A 15,327-nucleotide genomic window follows, 5' to 3' on the forward strand; every position below is an offset into this window, starting at 1 on the left:
CAACAATTTTTTTGAAGGATATTTTTCAAATATTTCAAAATGCACTATGTAATTTTAAAACACCTTAATAATTTTTGTGCTTTGATTGACGGCTTTTCATTTTTAAACTTTTACAGGCTTCAAAAAATATTTGTTTTTTTGCTACGAAATCTGCCATTAAAATGATTCAATTCGCTAAAATTCGCCGTTTTGAGTAAATTAACTTTACTAGTAAATTAACTTAATTTTGTTTTCAAAAGAAAACATTTATAGCCTGGTTTTTACCACAAGAGTAATTTTTTAAATGTTTTTTAGTTTATCATAGATGCAAAAATTCTATCGGGTGAAATCAGACACAACGAGCTTCAAAAAATGTAATTCTTGTAATTATGTGTTCATTCTTGTGAACTTGAATTTTTAAATAAAATCAAAGAATTATTCTATCGTCCTTATGCGAATCCTATCGCGTTTGATTATTTCGCGCCACTTTGTTTTTTAAGCAGTATTCTTACTTTGTCTCAAGCATCTTTGGTAAATTTTAAGAAATTTTAAAAATATTCTTTTATTGGCTATATAATGAAATAAACTTTAAAACAACTAAAATTGTTTGTATTTAAAATATATATATTTAAAATTGTTAACTTTGTATAATATCAAGTTAATCCCCCGTGAAATTTTTATTTTTTACAATGCGTTTCATGTAAAAAGAAAAGTTCTAAAAATAAGTGAAAAAAGATTTTAAAAACTTTTTTGGTAAAAGAGATACTTAGAATGGATATACTTTCAAATAACGTTATCAAATTGAAGAAGTTCCTTAAAGATTTTTTATTCGCACATTTTTGTTTCAATTTTTTTAATGACCTATTTTTCTGATGTTTTGCCTCGCTTTACCAAAACTTTATCTCTTTTAGTGAATACTCAAGTCTATTCAAGAGACCTCTGTTTCCCAGCATAATTGATGCAAAGTGAGCTAATTTTCTTCTATTTCTTACTAAAGATAAGATTTTTTTTTCTTGCTTTGACTCTGAAACTTGTTTTGCACAAATATTTTCAAAACATTTCAAACTTTTTTGCAAAGGAGGTTATGGTATATTGTTATCACGGATACTGATAATGTCTACCTAGCTGAGCCGAGTACGCCATCTATATGGGATGAAATCTATAAACTACGTCCGCGGAAAAAATTTGAATTTTTATTGTTTGAGTTGAGTGTTTTTTTGCCGTCATTGAGAAGTATAGATAATCGGCTCTAAAATCCAAACCACTCAATATAAATCAATGAAAATTGGTAAAATTGTACCATATGGTCATGACTAGCTCTATAAATTTCAGTAGATTCCCTTCACCAGTTCTAGATTTATGGCCGATTAAAGTTTGAATTTTGTTATTTTTTGCAACTTTCGTCACATTTTTTTTCTTTTCAGAACACTAAAACAGTGCAAATGTCAAATTTATTGTAATGTTTGAATTCCTTAGGGGTAGGGGAAAAACTTTTATTAAAATAATATTTTAGATTTTCATTATCGTTTTTGTGCTATGAGGCAAAGCATTTTTCCTGTTTAGCTAAGCCTCTATATAATGGCCTCACTGGAGACAATTAAACTCTTTGGCTAACTTTCAATTTGAGGCCAGAAACTGTAACCAGTTTAGCATATTTACAACAAGCAACAAGAATAAGTACAGATAAACACCTGTTGTTACTTTTTCATATTCAGTTTTTATCAAAGTATATTAAACTCTGTTTTAACTATTAATTTGGCTTTGGTTCCACTGGCTAGCTAGGTTGGCACTATCGATATCCGTAATGACAGTGGGTACATTGAATTGCTTAGAAGTTTTTTATTTTATTCATTCTATAAAGAGCACCATATGCTGCTTACATATTAATATCATTTCACTAAAACTTTTAAACTTTACTTTCAGTTAGTTTAAAGGCAAATTATAACTTTCTTTTTAGGTTGCTTATCAGTTGAATTAGTGACTTTTCACACTGCCAAAAAAATATCCAAAGCAGTCTACTTCCTCCTCGTATAAGAACAGGTTTCAAAATCAAAGTGCTCTAGTATGAAGTTGAGAGCACAAAAAGGGAGTACAAATTGCTAATATTCGCCATGTTGAATAATTATTATGTTACTTTTTAAAAATATTAACGCGGTTTTTATTTTTTATAGTTTCGAATAGTAGAACGTTATTTGAACGTGAGTTTTATCTTGTTCGTGCGAATCCTATCACGTTTAATTATTTCGCGCCACTTTGCCTTTGATGGGATTCTTACTTTGTCTAAAGTATCTTTTTTAAATTTTAAGAAATATTTTGTAAAATTCTCTTATGGACTATATAATAAGAAAAATCCGAAACAGCTAAAATTGTTTGTTTTAGAAATATATATTTAAAATTTTTAACTTCTTTGTATAATATTTAAAAAAATATAAAAGATTTGAAAATGTTTTCAAAGTCTCTGAATTTGAGAGTAACTTTGTTTTTTTTTAAAAAAAAAAAAGTAAAATTGACAATAATTGTCAATTATTGCGAGTTATCGCAATAATTATCGCAATTATTGCGAGTTCAACAACAAACGACGTAAACTGCCGTTGCAAACGGCAGTTTACGTCGCTCTTTTACGGTGCGGTAAGTTTCAGAATTTAACCAAAGCACGATAGTTTGACCACTAGTAAATAAAAGAATACTTGAGAAAATATGAAATGCTTTAGTTCAAGATGAACGCATTTTTCATATAAATTTATTAGTAATGTTTAATACTTTTCTAAATTATTATTTTAAGTTATTAACCATTTCGTAGGTGGCCCAGGGCAATTGTAGCACACAATTAAAAGTTCTTTGTTAAAAGTGAATCAACATTTTAGGAGTTCATCAACTCATTACTCACTCATTCATTCATCCCCTCGTTTTGACGCCAGCTGATGATTTTAGTTACGTACCTAAAAGTATGGCTCCGTGTTGTAGAAAAAACTTTTCAACGACTAAGACAACATCTTCATTTTAGATCGGAGCTTCCAATCGACCTCCGCGCTGTGCTACGACCAGATTGACACTGTAAACTAAAGCGCAAGCTTTTATACTGTCAGGCCGTTTAAAGCCTTAAGCGGATTATCTAACACTAACAATAGAATTTTAATAGCGCACCAAAAGAAATATCACATTTTCACGTTTATGTCACGTTAATGTCACGCTTCACGTGGATCATCTCATTTAAAAATGCATTCAAGCATGCTTCTTCGTAGAAACACTTCTGTGCAAAGCGTCCACTTGAAGTTCGGAGTGAAGATTTTTATACTGCTGAATCTTAAGATTCAACTTTTTACTAACTGTTTCAGCTGCTCATAAGGTTAATAGTTATTATCGGAAAAAAGTCCTTTAATATGTTAGATTTAAACACTGAATTTTTAAGCGAGTCAGATTGGACATTTATTGTGAACTTTTTTGGACATGGTTTATGGTCATTTATTGTGAACGTTTTGAAAACAGCTTTCAGTGAAACGATTTTCATTATTTCGGCGTTTGTAGTTTTGGAGTAATTTACTCAGCAGATTGTCGAAAAGCTTAGTTAAAATTGAGAAACAAAAAAAGTTACCACCGTTTTTTTTTACTTTATTAAACCAACAAAAAATTAAAAATATTGAGGTGATTCAGGTTCTTAATGATTTAAATGATATTTCAGATCATGTTAACACTAATAAAATTTTTTTTAAAAAAACTCAGTTCATCTGAATTATTTGGAGTTAGCAAGAACAATCCGAACCAAATTATCTGGAGTTGGCAAGAACAATGCGAACAAAACAACCAGATGACATTAAAACTTTTAAATAAGTGCATTTGATACAATTTTAGGCCCAAACTAATAAAATATCTTTCGATGTTTACACAAAATAACTTTTGTTAAAAATATTTCATTTTTACAGGAAAAACAACACCAAAAATTTAAAATGGTATTCATAAATTTAATCACTCACAAATTATTAATGCTTAAAATTATGTTTCGCAATTTTACCATAAAAATTTAAAGAAGTTTACCTAACTCAGTTTATTAATAAATTTAATATTTGTACCTACTTTCTGTAACCACAATAAATAGAGCCAATAGAAAATCATGAAAAAAAATTTATATATCAAAAAAAAAAAAAAAAGAAAACTACAAAAAGCGAATAAGAAATTATTGGCAAAAATTTTGATTTTTATAATTTGTTACAGTTACACAGGATACAGTAATATGTAGCAACCTTACAATACTATATCGGCACCAGTAAACACCAAGTTAATGCAATACTTGGAAACAAATTTCATTATTCGTTCTTTTTTAGCAAAGATCACGAATTTATAAAATCATTGAAAATCTTTTAAAGCAATTAACACAAATAATTACGATGCCATTGTATACATATTTAGTCTTTAAAGGTCAGAAAAGGAAACTTACAATGTAAATTGTAGTTTAAACGATGCAACAAAGTTAAAACTAGTTATAAAAACTGGAATGACAAGCTTTGATGCTGGTCTTAAACTTGTTTATTCCTCGAATTTGATTATTTTATAGTTAAACCATTCTTCTATTTACTTTAGGAGTTTTGTTTCTTTAACTTATTCACTTTTTATTTAACACAAAATGATTGGAAGGGTAAGCGGCGTTATTTGCACTCTTAGTGATAGGTAGGTATCACACTGCGACATTAACCGTAGTGACGTCACTGTAGTATTCTACGCTAATAATTGATGCTGGTGATAGTGGATGCCAGTGTAAAAGATGCGTGCACAACAACATTAACACGTTTTTCATCACATGTTAAAAACAATTCTTAACGCATAACTAAAGCACTATTTGGTTAAGTTATGTGGATAAAAGTAGTATCAATTAAAAATAGTATCATTATTTGCTTCCTCAAACAGTGTTGTCTGAAGATATCAAAACTACAGAGTTAATATTTCACTTCGTCATATCATCTAGGAATTGATTGCTTTGCTCAATTCTTAGATAATATGGATTTTGCTTATACAACAACTTCCATGTAGTTGAACTCTGATGAATGCTTATTGATTCCTTTTTTTATTAGCTGCTTGTTCATTTTAAATATGTTCAGCATAGTACGAACAAATGTTCATTTAGATATATCATCCACACATCATAAACCCAAGCCACAAATTTTTCTATAGAACACTTGCAAACGGAGTTGGGTTCTACTTTGACAACGATTTTAGCATGTTGCTTGAGAAGGCACTTGATTTTAATTATAAATGCCTGTTGCAATGCATTCTTTTAGATTTCTAAATATGGTATCTTTAATTATTGTCCATCAATTGGGTTGCTGCTTTCAACAGTCAACTTGCCTCATGAACGAGTGGCTTTACCTTAACAGTTCTCTATACCGTCGAAACCCAGGGTATATACGTGTGTTGCATAATTACCGATGTAATAATATATAGTATAAATCTATGTTGAGTTTATTATTCCGAGACAAAATGTATATTTCAGATTTTTATTGAACAAAATGCGAATTAACCATGAAATTAGGCTTCGATGCAACTGCCAGATACTGAGATTCTTATTTCGAAGAAACGCAAGTGCGCAAGGAGACGTGATAACTGCTATTTCTGTCTGAGATTCGCCGTTGTGTAAGCATAAGAACTCCTGTTACACTTCCAAAACAAAAAACGTATAAAAAAAGAAAATATTTAAAAATTAAGTTTAACAGATATGGATGCTGGATATATAGAATATATGTAGAATATTCGTAGAATATAAAAATTTTCATGTTTAAGTAACGTATATCGAATATATATAATAAAAAAAGGATGATTAATATTAATAACCAACTCCTATTACATAAAAGTTTACTTATCAGTTCTCTAAAGTGGTCCGCACAAGTGGACTTTACGCAAATTACATAAGTATTAAAAAAGAGAAAGTTTTATGGAGTTACTTTTGGGAGGTGTGTGTATATATATATATATATATATATATATATATATATATATATATATATATATATATATATATATATATATATATATATATATATATATATATATATATATATATATATATATATATATATGTACACACACACACACACACACGCACAAACACAAATAATTATATTTACACTTATTAAAATGTGCTGTATAGATTGTTATGTTATACTGATTCTATATATAATATGGTAATTGTTATGTATGGTATACTAAATACTTTATATAATATAAAAGTTTCTTTTGATCACATCACCTTTAAAATGTCCACAAAATGTTCTCAAGTGTTTAATAAATGCCCTATAGTATGTTGGTATTTAATGTGAAAAATTTGATATCTGCTATATCAAGTTCCAGCAGAAGTTAAGCAACTCCAGGTTATCAGGAGATGAATGAGATAAGGAAGTTTTAAGAAGTTATTAAGTAAGTTGCTAGTTTGTCTTTGAGTTAATGTAGACAGATTTTCAGTTTGTCATTCAATGTTTTTGCATTAGTTTATAGTTTTTAAGCCTTCAACTGATAATTTATAGCTTAATTCAACTCCTACTAGCTTAACTATTAAAATATTCATTTGAAGTTTGAGCACACGTTAAGTATGTCTGTGTCAGCTTTTATATGCAGAGTGGCACGAAATCAAGTTGCAGCAGCTAACCGAAAGGGTTTTTTTGCCATTATCTCAACTGACATACAGAGATTGCAAAATGTCGCTGCTAATCGTATATCTCCCAGAAATATGTATGTTGCTTCTAATGCATTAAACCAGAAAAGGTAGGATTATCTGTCTTAAATGTTATTATTGTAGCTTTTTAATTAAGAAACAAATTACTTGAATTACTTATAAAGTTTATAAAAGTAAAAAGTAGGGATATGCATAGCTTTTATTTTTAAATAATTTATTTTTAAATGCCACATCTGCTGAGTCTACAGGGGCTTCCAGTGAACTCAATTTATTTGTCTAAAATTCTAGAAATAAAGGTGATTATTTTTTTTTGAAGATAATTTTTAATATTTCTTATAACTTTTTTTTATTAAAAAGTAGTTCAATAAAAATTCCTACAAAGTTTCACAGTTAAAAATATATAGATTTTATCAAAAAAATTATATTTTAACCTCATAACATTCCATGGTAAATGTTTTTTCTATTCTTTTAATTACTTTTTTTTTGTCTTCTTCTGAAAATTGGCCTAAATATTCAATTTCATACAGTAATACATTTTCTCTTTTTTTTTACAAAACTGTTAGTGGAACTGCTAAAGTTATAGGATAATAGTATATACTAGGGTGGTAAATTTTGACTTTTTTTCTGAAAATGTGACGGCCATAGTCCTACACTATGAGAAAAAACATTGAAATGAGGAAATATATTTTTTTATTTTGGTTTTCATTTCAAAAATATCACCCACCAAAAAATTTAAGATTTGTTGTTTGTGTAATAATGTTATTGAAAGTGAAGCAACATGTTATGTCATAAATGTTACTGAATATAAAGTGTAAGTTGAGGCTCTCAGGAGTTTTGCCATTGAAAGATTGGATAAAATGTATGGCCCTCTCAGCACAAATATTGATGCACTGGCTGTAAATTATTTATAGTTCTATACTCCAGTGGGTATCAAAACACTTTTTAGCATCTTCAATGTTATGAACACTTTCTGCTAACTTAGTGTAGGAATTTTCTTGAAAATGGTGATCTGAAAACCAAATGTCCAGCCAAATTCCACAAATAAATAAACAAATATGCTGCAATTGATTTCTCATTTGAGGCAATAAAAGCCAGGATAGCATAGATTTCATGTGAATTCCACTGTGTATTGCTCAAAATTGGCAGTCCATGAAATTTAATGTACAGAAAATCTCAAATGCCAAGGAAATAGTGAAAGACATATCCCAGTTCCAAAAGAAACAACACGTTATTTCTCCATGTAATAATAGGGAGATTCAATCTTGTCGGCCTCTGCACAAATTTTGCTTTTAGAGAATCATATTCCCTTACAATATCATAGAAGAAATTGTATGCAATGTCTGGAAAACCAGTAGCACCTCATAAGGTTTCATCCATGACATGTTTTAAAATGTGGTCCAAAATATGATGTTGGCAGTCAATATATTGTGCTACAGGTAAATTCAGCAATTTCTGCTGATGCTGAAGAATGAACACAACTCCACTTTTTCTGCCGGTATTCACAGCCATTGTTTTGCTTGCATGATGCAGAAACCTTCCTGGTGCTAGTGTTAACATTCCAAACTAAGTAACTGCTGCATTTGTTGAATGGTGTGGCAAGATAATATTCTTTTTTTCAGGAGGCTTGTTGGATTTGTTGTAGTTAGTGTCTGAGTTGTTTTCTGAGTTGCTAGACGAGAGAGGTTTTGCTAAGGAATCAGGGAATGACAATGGGCTGACTGGACTCCTTTATTGTTTTACAGGGATGCATTGGTACGCATTTCAACGTGGTGTATCCCACCTTTCTGCCACTTAAGACATGCTTTTCATACAGCTGCTTATCTTCCCCGTTAAGCTACTCTTCATTTGTATACCAGTAAATATACCAGCAAAAGTTACTTTTTCATCTTTCTGACCAGGGCGCTTTATAAAGGTGTCATGTTCAGATGTTAAAATTTCTTTCTTCTTACTATAGACTTCAATTTTATGACAGGGAAATTTAATTTTCTGATCCTCAAAGACTCTAATTGTTCCGTGATCATTTTAAATCTGCTTTTATGACACTTCTTGTTTTTTGCAAGATAATAGTATCAGCCAATGATAGCACTTTTCATAGGTATTTTGCAGTAATTCTCCAATAATGCTTCTATACATGGGATGCTTTTCTGTAGTTGAATGGTTTTTTCAGATCTTACCAGATTTGAAAAAGCCAGTCCATGAATGAGAATTTTTGTTAATGTTGGTGCTTGATCTCTTGAAAGCCATTGAAATTCTGCAATTAAAAAATTTATTAGCTCGACTAAGCATGCAATCATGTTATACTTTCACTGAAATATGACACACCGCCACAAATCACACATCCTCAGCCCTAAGGGAATTGCGCTTGTGAAGTAATATATATATAGTTTATATTGTAATTAGTTTTAGATTTGCAGCCAGTTGGTAAGAAATATAACAACTAAACTATAAGTAATTTCTAAATATGAAATATCCAATAACAAGATGTTTGTTCTAGAATATTACTGTTGAATAATACTGTTGTTATCAACGGTGAACAAATAGTAAAATCTTAAAAGGTTTTATTTGGTGGGTGAGGTTTTATAAATTTAAAAAGTTACCACCCTAGTATATACAAATAACATAACTAGGAATAAATACAAATTTCTTATTAAACTTGTCAGATACATAACATATATAACATTTGTCATATATGTAACATGTATTATGCATAATGTAAATAAATTATACAATGTATGACATTTATTACATCATATGATGCTATATATATATATATATATATATTGCATAAAAATTCTATCATAAATATTACATATATATCATATATTGAAATATATATGAAGTATTACATTGGAAACAGCATCAGTAATTAAATTGTAGAAATAATTTTCTGTTCCGAAAAATTGATCTCTAACCCAGTTCTTTTACAATTATGTAACTAAACAATCCATCAAATTGACTGCAAAAAAATTAAAAAAATCGTGCACTAAGTGTAACCAGTGTAATTGATTAGATGTAGAGTTGGAATAGTTCAAACTTTAGTCAACTAAATGCAAAGGGTCTTTCATAAAGTTTGGTTAATTTGAGATCTTATTTTAACTTTGTGATTATTTTTTTTTTGTGGTAGGTTTGTTATCAAATTTCTAAATTTCCATAGTATGAAAGAAAACTATAATTTTTTTCCAAAATCTTGATGGTATTTTGATATTAATATTCTAGTGTATACTTTAGATACAAATTTGTTTAATATCTTACCTGATTAGTACAAATATTTTGGTAATTAACATAAAAGATGAGATTTTTTAAATCATATTGTTTTTTTTTAATGCATTCTGTGACCAGTTAATTAGATAGTCGGATCTCATTTATTGATTTAAGAGCTGAAGTAAAAGCATAAAGTTTCTGCAAAATTATTGGTTATTTAAAAAAGAGTATTAATATAAATCATCAAAATAAAATAGTATTTAAAATAAGTTATTAGGGAGAGTTATTAAAAATTGAATACTAAAAAAAGCAAGATGAACATGAAAAGTTTATTTGAATGAAAATGAAAAGTAAAACTACTTAAGCCTTTACTTTTTGGCAGAGGGGCTCCAAATATTGTTCTGTTACAGCAATAGTCAGCTTTGCTAACCAAATGTTTTCCAAAACTAGAATAAGTTTCTGATTTGGGACAAAAAACTGTTTGTTGATTGCAAGAGTTGATCAAAAGTTAATTTTTCTCAAAAATTACTGATTGACATGGTTTTAGGAAAAAATTGCAAAAGTATGGATAAAAGTTGGTAACTAATAATGATAATAATTTTATGTAGGAAGATGAGGAAAGTGAACAGTGGTAACAAACACAATATCTGGTTCATTTTCATCGAGTATGAAAATGAACCAGATATTGTGTTTGTTACCAATATAGCTGATAATATTGAACAAACTGAAGCAAAAACCTCCAAAATCCATGTTCAAGATAACGAAATTAAACAAATAACAATCCAGTAACTGGAAACCTTTCTGAAACTGAATCCTAAAGCAACCAATGTATTTCAACTTCAGCTTGTGATTTATTAAGTTTCTATTATTAAATATTATAAATAGAACCTGTGTTGGTGGTTAGAGAGTCAGAGTTCAAGGTGTTTTTTGGATATTTTTTTAGTTTTTTTTCTTTACTTTTTGAATTTTTAGGTAATATTCTTTTGATTTTACAAAGCTATAAAATTGTTAGAATTGCCTTGTTGTGCTGTGTTCTCCTTGCTTGAGCTCTCCACAAAATTCCTGACTTTACCAGTTTTACAAAAATAGCAATGTATCTTGTTTAGGTTATTATATTTAGTTAAATCTTTTCATGGTTATTCAATATCAATATAGAGCTAATATAGAGAATTTGTCTTTTTTTGCTTAAATATCTCAAAATTTCAGCTTTTTTGTTTTATAAGCCTGCCATTATTTGCAACTGCCTAAAAAAATTGAAAATAAAATAAAAATTTTTTAGATTTTTATAATCACTAGGATTTCAGAAGAAAAGGTTAAAATTTGATTTCAATCATTGATTTTTGAAATATCCAGAATTATAGCTGTAGTGTTATTATTTGATATTTTTGTCCTGAGAAATCGGAAGGGTGCCTTTGGAGCAATCTTATGATCATCTGAATTTTCATGTTAATTCAATTATGTAACATGCCAATAATGTAACATGCCAATAATGTAGCATCTGCACTTTAACACAACATCAAAAAATGTTTGTTTTTTTTTTGCAAAACCGCATTTCTTTAACTGTGCTGTGCAAAAAATGGGTTTAGTCTTTTTTGTTGGTGTTTCAGTTATATCATCATGGGTTGAAATTAAATTTGTTGCTGCAGTGTAGGTTTCAGCTTGTGGATTTAGCAAGTTGTTGATGTGATTTTAAAGTTGAATATTTTGGTTGCAACTTGCTAAAAGTTAATTTTATCTTCAACATTTTTTCTATTATTAAGATTAACATTGATAGCTAAAAATAACTGTGTACAGGTGCAATATTTAAGCATAAAATATACAAAGAAAAAGAGGAAATAATAAGCATAATATTTAAAAAATGCGACCTAAAAAAAAAAAAAGTCACCTACAACATCTTCAATTGCTAATGGCAACTGAAAAGTTTATATGTATTTAAACGCAGCCTCTTATCCTAAAATAATCTAAAGCAAAGCCCAGTTTTCTTACAGGGAATGTTTTTTAAAGTTAAAGTTTAGAACTACTAAAAATTACTGACCTTGTTAAACATAATTAAAAAATTAAGAGCAGAATAAAGAAAGAAATTAAGAATAGTTCTCTTTGTTTTTCTACAATAAACATTCTGATTACTTTAAAAAAGTAGTCCGGTTACCAGTTCTTATAAATTAGAGTTTTTCAAGATTTTTTTACAACTATAGAAATATAAATAATGGTATAATGCATATCAAAGATACAAGTTGTTATTTATTGTTATTTATATTTATTGTTATTTATATTATGGTTGGTATCTTATTTTTGTTAATACTTAAAAAATTTTAAGTACTTGAGATTCAAAGTTAACTTTTTTTGTTTATTAAACTTAAAAAAAAACGTAAAATAAAAACTTGAAAAATTTTCTATATATAGTTAATATATAATAAGTTGCATACTTTTTTGATGAATGAATCCTCTTGAATCTTCGTGAATGGTCTTGTGGAATGCCAGATAACATACAATTAATTTAAATTACTTTAAATGAAATGAAGTTTTTTTCTTTTCTTCATCAAATTTGAATAATTGTTTCTCAGTGCTGTTGTAAACAACAACAACACAAGGTTTGTCTATAGAAAATGGTTTGTAGTTTTTCTGAACAGTTTTTTTTTTAATCTTGTGTAGCTTGTGAGAGTGAAAATTGATTAATTAGCTTTTGGTATTTACCCGAAACATAATTCTTCTCTGATCATTTGTATGTCATAACTATGTTTCCTCTTAGGCTGTTTACTTCAAACTTAAAACCTGAAAGAAAATCTAGTTTCAATTCTTTAAAGAGAAGTTACAGCTGTAAGTTTGTTTGTTAAAGTTCTAATGTTATAAATGCAATGTGTTTTATTTTGGGAAACTTAACTCTATTTCTTTAGTTTTCTCCAAGCATGAATAAAATAGTTTATCCATAGGTCCCCTAGATAATCAAAACAACAAAGGTAACTAAGAAATGACTGTAATAATAGCCACTATTATATTTGTAATTTGTATTATAATCGGTAGCACGTACACAAACTGTGCTACCAATCTACAATTTAAGTTTCAGAAATTAAATCTGCCATTTCTTAATGAATTTCACATGTTGAATTCAAATATAACAATTTACATATTTCAGCTATAGATAGTAAAGCTTAAAAAAAAGGATAATTTCTTGTAACTCTTCAGCAAGCATAGATAGGTTCCATTTACCTTTTTGTACAGTTGAAATGTCTTAATGGAAGTGCTGTCCATGCTCTTCACTCACTGCTCCAAAAAAACAGATGGAAAGTGTGTAGAAAATGATTTTTTAAGAACATCTTACAACCAGGATGAGTTTTTCAAGCACTTCTTTGCAATTTCCTAATTTATTATTTCCAAGGAAAATTGATATCAATCAGGATATATAAATTGATTATAAAAATATAAAAGTCTCTGTTACCTTTTTCAATTGAAGACACAAAATAACAATTACTAACATGATCTTAATGATTGGAACTGCAAAAGACATAGAAAGATTCTTCCCATTCAATCATTAGACAAGTTTTGTGTGGCACCCAGCCTTCTTCTAGTCTCCCTTTTTACAAACAAAACACATGTTGCAGTCTTTTTTTAAGTCATGTTTGTGATTCTTTTATTTTGTAATGCAAAAGAACTTTCCCCTGCAAATATAGCAGAAATTATTTGGTTTTTTATTTATAGGTTCAAGTTACATCTCACAGAAATAAAAAATAATGAAACAAAAAATTGTTTAAAAATGATTTCTAACTTGCTAAGCGTTTTCAATGTGGTGATGTAGTATTAGCTAACACTGTATCATCTTGGTATATGTTGTGGTTTTCCATAATACCAATATGTAATCTGTAGTTTAAGTTGTATCATGCATTTTATAAACCTGAACTTTGTTAGCCGAAGTAAACCCAATGTCCATTAGTGATTGTTCTTTTTGCTTTTAACCCAAAATTAGGTAACAAGTGTTTTCAAGCTTGTAACGTTTTCCCGTTAGACCTGTGTAATTGGTATAAAAATTGGTATTTAGAAACATAATTTTTAAGTTTAAAAGAATAGCTTACTTATTTAATAGCTGTTAAATCAAAAATTGATAAGAAGTTCTAAAGTTTTCTCCTCATCACTAGCAAGTGAACTTTAAATTCAGTGAACAATCATTTTTTTCTTTTTGGATAATAATTTAGAATAAATGCCCTTTATAAAATTATCAATATTGTGTTCAAGTCAAACTATTCTCTCTATTTTTACTGCTAAGTTGATATACTTTAGCACTGCCAGCTCATGAGAAAGTACTAATGCCCAATCTTTCACCAACAATGGTAACTGGTACAATTGTTTCTTGGGAGAAAAATGTTGGGGACAAGATCAATGAAGGGGATGTGCTAGCTTTAATTGAAACTGATAAATCTACTATGGAAATGGAGACCCCAGAACCAGGCTACCTTGCAAAGATTGTTGTTCCTGTTGGAACAAGAGATGTTTCTGTTAACAAGTTAATAGCTATTATAGTCAGTAATGAAGAAGATTTGGAAGCTTTTAAAAATTATACCGGAGAAGAAAAAGAGGTAACTGTCTTTATTCAGAAGTTTAAAATTCAATTTGTAATTAGGTAACTTGTGATTAGATAATTTATGTAATCATACACATAGTGCATTAAAAAAAAATAAGCGCATTAAAATTTTTTTTGTTTAAAGCTGAATTAAAGTATCATAAAGTAAAAGCTAAAGAAGATATTGGCCTAATTTTTTTTATTTATAAAAAGAAAATTTTACTTAAATCTTGCATCAAGGTGTAAAATGTAAAATGTAAAATTATATTTTTAAATGTTTTGTAAAAAAATTGGTGCAGCAGCTGTAAACATCAATTAGTATTTAAAATATCACCCTTGTGCTTTTTTGCAAAATATAGATATCTTTTTACATTTCGTTAACAAGATTGTTGTTGATTCCAGAACTCTTATCCAAATGGTATTAGTTCTTGATTTAGGCTAATTATGGACCTTATGCATAGGTTGACTGTATAAGTGGGCAGAAGCCATATCTTGTTAAAACCACTTTTTTGATTAATCAGCATGTCTACTCATTGAACTATGTATTGTTGAACTATGTATTGTTGAACTATGTATATGTATATGTTGAACTATGTACTCATTGAACTATGTACTCATTGAACTATGTAGTGTTGAACTAGTATCTTTTTACAAGTGTGTTGGTTTGTTCAACCTGTTTAGATATGACACACACCTTCTTCATTAACATAAAAGCAGCCCCAAATACCAACAATTTGATTGCCACTTTAGAACTTTGGTATGACAAAAGGGTTACTATACTTTACAGATTTAAATATTTTAACAAGATCTTGGCTTTTCCTATTTATTAATTTAAAGATACTTTGATCACCGAAAATTACATGCTTCCACTTTTAAAAGACCATGCAATTCTTTCTTTACATCATATTACATTGTGAGTCTATCTCTGGTTGTCATC

At 28.7% G+C, this 15,327-nt stretch overlaps 1 protein-coding gene across 1 annotated transcript in view; it reads left to right on the forward strand.

Moving 5' to 3' along the window:
* Positions 1-6,262: 6,262 nt before the first annotated feature.
* Positions 6,263-15,327, forward strand: part of LOC145188681 (uncharacterized) — a 16,626-nt gene continuing 7,561 nt past the window's right edge. The window contains exons 1-3 of the mRNA XM_090087745.1: positions 6,263-6,726; positions 12,588-12,655; positions 14,111-14,406. Coding sequence (XP_089943871.1) covers positions 6,554-6,726; positions 12,588-12,655; positions 14,111-14,406 — 537 coding nt within the window. The 5' untranslated portion in view covers positions 6,263-6,553. The remainder of the gene's footprint in view (positions 6,727-12,587; positions 12,656-14,110; positions 14,407-15,327) is intronic.

Source organism: Hydra viridissima, unplaced genomic scaffold, assembly GCF_058129835.1.
Source record: "Hydra viridissima isolate aposymbiotic clone 2 unplaced genomic scaffold, HvirCarnegie_v1 scaffold_5, whole genome shotgun sequence".
Lineage (NCBI taxonomy): Eukaryota > Metazoa > Cnidaria > Hydrozoa > Anthoathecata > Hydridae > Hydra > Hydra viridissima.